General features: G+C 31.3%; 2 protein-coding genes across 2 annotated transcripts in view; one reads left to right on the top strand and one right to left on the bottom strand.

The window, feature by feature from the left end:
• LOC125055957 overlaps positions 1 to 3,000 on the top strand; it is a 47,430-nt gene extending 44,430 nt beyond the window's left edge. The window contains exons 12-16 of the mRNA XM_047658736.1: positions 24 to 163; positions 463 to 544; positions 1,169 to 1,313; positions 1,434 to 1,647; positions 1,909 to 3,000. Coding sequence (XP_047514692.1) covers positions 24 to 163; positions 463 to 544; positions 1,169 to 1,313; positions 1,434 to 1,647; positions 1,909 to 2,057 — 730 coding nt within the window. The 3' untranslated portion in view covers positions 2,058 to 3,000. The remainder of the gene's footprint in view (positions 1 to 23; positions 164 to 462; positions 545 to 1,168; positions 1,314 to 1,433; positions 1,648 to 1,908) is intronic.
• LOC125055958 (putative lipoyltransferase 2, mitochondrial) lies at positions 2,997 to 4,625 on the bottom strand. Its single transcript, XM_047658737.1, has 3 exons — positions 4,376 to 4,625; positions 3,841 to 4,053; positions 2,997 to 3,433 (listed from the first exon to the last, which is right to left on the bottom strand). The coding sequence occupies exons 1-3, from the start codon at positions 4,530 to 4,532 to the stop codon at positions 3,087 to 3,089; spliced, it is 717 nt and encodes a 238-aa protein (XP_047514693.1). The 5' UTR covers positions 4,533 to 4,625; the 3' UTR covers positions 2,997 to 3,086.
• Between the last annotated feature and the right edge of the window lie 1,375 nt (positions 4,626 to 6,000).

Raw genomic sequence — 6,000 nt, forward strand, 5'->3', positions numbered from 1 at the left:
CATATTCGTTGAACCTCCTACAGGGACCCAGAAATGATCTCAATCACTGCCGCACCTGAAGCACCTCCACCACGCATACGTATCTTGGACGGTCGCCAACGCGAGGTGGAAACTGTACGCATTGGAGACAGGCTTACCTTCCGCATCGAAATCCCAGGAGATAGTAAGTGTATTTAAAGTTTTCTTGTTACTCAGTTAACGTTAGAATATTTATGCACTTTAATAATTGACAAAACCAAAACATGATTCACAAATGCATCATTTTTTTAAGGTTTCAAAATTTGTAATAGATTTATAACATTATAGCATTTTTTACTTTATTGTGTAAGGTGCTTAATTTGGTGAATCATGCAAAACGATTAAATTATTCATACATAAACATAACTTTATGTAATTTGCCAGAAGATTTATTTATAGTACTTTTTGAGTGTGGTTGAAACTTTAAACTAAATATTTTTTCAGCTCCTTACGGCATTTTTGCGCGTAGCTGTGTTGCAATGGCAAAAGATTCCAAGAGCACCTTCCAAATCATTGATGAAAAGGGGTATGACAGTATTATGTTTTTTATATCTTTCTTGAATTAGCTTATTATTAAAACTAAAACAGTCTTCTGGACACCTTTCCACAATGACGGATCTTAGTGATGAGCCCCGAGGTCAGACAATTTAAAGTAAAGTCTATATGCAGATGAAGTTCCGGATAGCCATAATTTGACATCAATGTATTCTACTCAGTCTGAACTTCTAATAGAAACACATTTTAAGGCCTGGTGGGCCTCAGATTTCGGTATCTGTTTCGTAATAATTAGGTTCTTCTAATAGGCAAGTAGGTGATCAGCTTTCTGTCACTGATACCCGCCTTTGAAATAGACAGAGATACCCTTGGTGGACAGCCGGTATTCGTTCTAAGACCTCAGGGATGAGAGTCACACACTGAAGATAAAAAAAGGCTAACTCTGGTCTTACTTAACTAAGCATTGCAATAAGAATACTTTTTATTGTAAATTAAACTTAAATACTAGCAGCCTAATAATCTTACACAGATTTTAATAACAATTATACAAGTGCGAAGATTATCGTTCTCCCATTTAAACTGTGTACCCAACGACAAACAACATTATTTCTACGAACAAAAATGTAAACTATAAGTTTGAACTGATTTCTTTTAGTTGTCCCGTGGACCCATCAATCTTCCCAGCATTCATTCCCGACGGTAATGCCCTTCAATCAGAGTACGAGGCCTTTAGGTTTACGGAATCTTATGGAGTTATTTTCCAATGTAACGTTAAATACTGTCTTGGACCTTGCGAACCTGTAAGTATAATCTCTTTGTACTTTTCTATTGTACGCTTTTTCTTAGAAAAGGCAATATTTATGTACGTCGTAAAGTACATTAAGAATTGATATGCACTAAGGTTTATATTACTATTTTAGGCGGTGTGCGAGTGGGGAAGAGAATCTATCGAATCATGGGGCAGAAAGAGACGTTCGTTGCCCGTCAATGAGACAGATGAAGCGGGTACTCAGGAAGAAGATATGAACATCTCCCAAGAGATTCTCGTCCTTGATTTCGGCGATGAGAGGCAGAGCACTGACTTCCTACGCTCTGATAAACCAGGTGGTGTTGCTTCAGAGGCTAACTTTGGAGGTTCGCATTATGAATTTCTATTTTCGTTTATTCCTTTTTTTTGTTTATGTATATGTTTTTTTTATATTTAGAAATTTATGGTTTAATTAATATACATAATTTGACCTATTAGTCCTAAAATAATTAATTACCTTTAGGTTTAAACTAATAATATTATACAAAAATACTTTAGTAAATCTTAGTCGAGTCAAGCGATTTTCTATTCATCTTTTAGAACATGTTAATAAAACCTCACACATAATGGAATTGATATTTTTCCAGAAAAAACTGTGACCATTGTGGAGCCGTGCCCCAGTAAAGGATCAGTTCTTCTGCTGGGAGTAGCTTGTGCGTTACTGGTTCTTCTCTACATCGCAACAATCTTCTGCTACTACATGCGTAAATGGCTCGCTCCTCCCAAGCATTTGTAAAATGTATTTAATCAACATTTAAGTCCCTAAGACACGATCTTCTTATTGTTCTCGGAAGTTGCTGTGGACAAGAATTGTGAAATTGTCACGTGAAAAGCATCAAAGCCATACTGTATACGTAAAGTTATCTCAAGGTCTGTCAAAACATGCACGAGTATGAAGTTTTTGTCAAGTGAATATTTTTAGTTCCTTTGTAATACGAACATTATGCTTTTCGATACTTTTACAGCAGAACGTCTGCATAAGTAGGTTTTTGTCTAGGGCCATGAGATTTAACAAATGACGATCGTGTGATAAAACGACTGATAACAAAACATGAATGTCATATCCGTCCATAATTTGTAGTCTAAGTTGCTACGATGCGTTTTTAACCACCGCATTGCGTAAACTAACTCAAGCATTTAATAAGCATTTATTATTTTAAGATTCTATAGTAGGTACAAATCCCTCTGAAATACGTAATCATAATTATTAGTTTACATTTTTCGGAATGTGCATTTATTAATAATAAGATAGATTAAAAGTCAACGAGTTTCGGAATGTTCCCAGAAAATTTATTCATATGCCTAATTAAAATGATTTATAATTTGATGGGAATATTTTGATAGTAATTGGATCATTTCAAGATGTTGCGCAAAGAATTTTGTGACCAATATAAAAGGATTAAAGTATTCTTAAGCTTTTTATACAAAAGTACATAATATTTAGAATTAATTAGGTATTGTAAATATAATGCCAATAGATGGCGCTAAGTTCTATTATAATCAGTAACTTTGCCTTGATGAACTTTCAGTTGGGTTTTGCAAAAATGAAAGGATCACAATTCACTTTTCTATTTCTCTTAACCCAACTTGAGATTTCTTCTATTTATTTAGAAATACTTGCATTTACTTATACACTATTTATTTTGTCCTATTTAATAAATAAAATTTTGTACAAATTTTTTATTTTTTTTTATTTCATCACATTGTAACAACCGCAATAAACAGCAATAAATTATAAAATTTCAATTTGGCCTAAAAAACTTACTTAAGAAGTTGAAGTCAAAAGGTTGCTATAAATATTACTTAAAATATCTTCTTGGTAATTACTAGGAACATCTTCTGTTTTGCACTCAAAAACTTTTTCAAAATGCTTTAAAAATAGTGGAGTTATTGTCTCTATGGAACATTTGAGCCCAGTTTCATTGGTAAGAGAAGTGACACCCTTGTCTTCTATGCCACAGGGCACAATGTGTTCAAACCAGGACAAGTCATTATCACAGTTTAGTGAGATACCATGACTAGTTACATATCTGGATGCGTGGATGCCAATAGCGGCCACTTTGTTGTCTTCAATCCATACTCCAGTGTGTGGAGACCGGCTTGCTTTAACTCCTGAAATATTGAGTCTTTGAAAAATAGTAGAGAAAACATAACATGAGGTATCTTAATATTTTATTTTAAATACTGTAAAGATATTTTATTTAAAATAAATAATATCCAATACATCCATGTGAGTCTATTGCGGCATTGAACAAAGGTTCCAGAGTACCAATACTCAATGCAAAGGAGACTGTTATAACTCCAAAGTTTACTTAGAAATATTAAAAGACATGATATTAATCTTATATTATTAATTTTATTAGTTAGGCCAATCCAGCCCCCATATATCATGGTATATAATGGAATACGTTGATCTCACCCCTGAAAGCTTTAGTAGTGCAAAAGAATTTAAAACCTTTGGTAAACACATGTTAGTTCACGTTTGTCTTAAATTATTTAAGAAATAATTATTATTTTACCTAATTCATCACATAAGTTGATGATTGTCTGTTCCAAATTTTGCACATACCACTTAACACTAGTTTTATAGTGTTTTAAATTTATTATAGGATATGCAACTAGCTGTCCAGGACCATGAAATGTTATAAGACCTCCACGATTTGTTTTACGAAATTCTGCACCTAAATCTTTTAGCCTGTTTATTTCATCATTTGATGTATCATCTCTTATACCTGAAATAACAAATTATGTAGTTTAATGTAAACTATAATTGAAGAAGCCTTTGTCTTTAATATAAAATATGATTAGTCTTCTGTATTATAATTACATAATACTTATATCTCAAAATTTTATGAGACATTCCTATTATAAGATAAATTGTACATCTTCGTACTCGTGTACCTAAGTATATAGTCTAACTTATTCCTATTTATTATTTACACAATAATATTTGACACATAAGGTGATGCCTCTTTGGAGGATATTAGATACTCAATATTTTATTTACTTAAGCTTTGATAATATAAATTTTATTTAAAACCGCCTATCACTTACCAACTGTGTAAACTGGTTTATGTTCCACAAGGAGTAAGGTATCGTAATTAGCATCCATTCCTTTTATCATGGAATCAAAATGTTTTCTAGCTATAGCCGTTTGTATTTTAAAAGCGGTATCATAGCTCATTAAACCCAATCTCCAAACTTTTACCATTTTCGGTATATATCAATTTATATTTTTAATTTTATATATATATATAAATGTTAATTTGTGATGAAAATTAATGTTTTTTTAAAAAATCAACTTAATTTAAATTTTTAAAAGAAACAATTTATATTTTTTTTAATTTCACAGATTAGAAACATATTTCGATTCATTATATCATATCTATAGATAATAATTCAGTAGTCTTGAAAGTATTCCTGACATCTAGTATAGGGAATTAAAACTATAAACAAACTAATGGCATTTTTTGCCTTATATTTATCAACGCCAGGTAACGCTATAATCAGTTGATAAATAGTTACACCATTCATAGATGTCGCGTCAACTAAGTTGACTCAACTTTGATCGGACTATATCCGAAGAAAGTTATTTTACCTTTGTAGTTAGTGGTCTTTCTAGTTTCTGTAAGTTGGCATTACTGCCCAGTCATCGTGCGTTGTAAATTTGTAATTTGTATATTTCATGTTTTAATTCGGATAAGAGGTTCCTCGAAAGTCGATAGCTCTTTTTAGACGACATACATTTAATGTTTCTTATTTAGAACAACACAAAGATCGAAATCATCAAATGTCATTTTCTTTTCTTGATGAGGCGGGGAATTTTTTTGCCACTACTAGTTTAGTTGTAATGGATAATACGTCTTTCCACACTGTAAAGTTAAACGGATGCGTTAAGGTCTACTAAGGCAGACATACAAAATTTGATTACAAATAAAGGATCATTTTACATAGGTACTAAGGTTAGAGCTATAAGCGCAGCTTTGAGATTTTCAAAGAACAAAAAGGATCTTCAATAAATGAAGCTTATTTGATAGATTTATTTTTTCAAATACTGAATCTCACGGCACACAAGATTCGAGCTCTTCGGATTTTGATGTATTTTACTTTCATATTGATAATTATATAAATTTAAATTGCAGTCCTTATTCTAATTTCAAACACGGCACATTTCGATAACCAAGTTTTGGTACGAATACGAATATGTTATTTATACATTCGTTTCAAATCATATTATTACTATTATAAAAAAAGGGTGCGTGTACTTATGTACGCGCGTAAGAAGTTATACTTCTTTGGCTTTCTTTATTTCAATAAAATATTAAATAATTAATAATAAATATTTAACGTTAATAATTTTATAATATTCGATATTTAGTATATTATTAATAATAATAATTATTATTATTTATTATTTTATTATATTATTCATTCAATTTAATAACTATGTTTCATAACCTTTTAACTAAGTAACAATAGGTCTTTGTGAAAAAGCATTGCTAAATTTCTTTGAAAAAATAATTAAAACTTCTTTATTTGTTTAAAAGGTAAATGTCATTATGGTCATTCAAAATTCTTGGCATAGCTGCTCACTTCACGCATATTCTATTTCTTTTTACTTGTAGATTGTCTTATTCCCATCTCGCTCGCGCACGCTATAATCACACTGACAACTTTGT

The sequence above is a fragment of the Pieris napi genome, chromosome 14 (genome assembly GCF_905475465.1).
Source record: "Pieris napi chromosome 14, ilPieNapi1.2, whole genome shotgun sequence".
Classification (NCBI taxonomy): Eukaryota; Metazoa; Arthropoda; class Insecta; order Lepidoptera; family Pieridae; genus Pieris; species Pieris napi.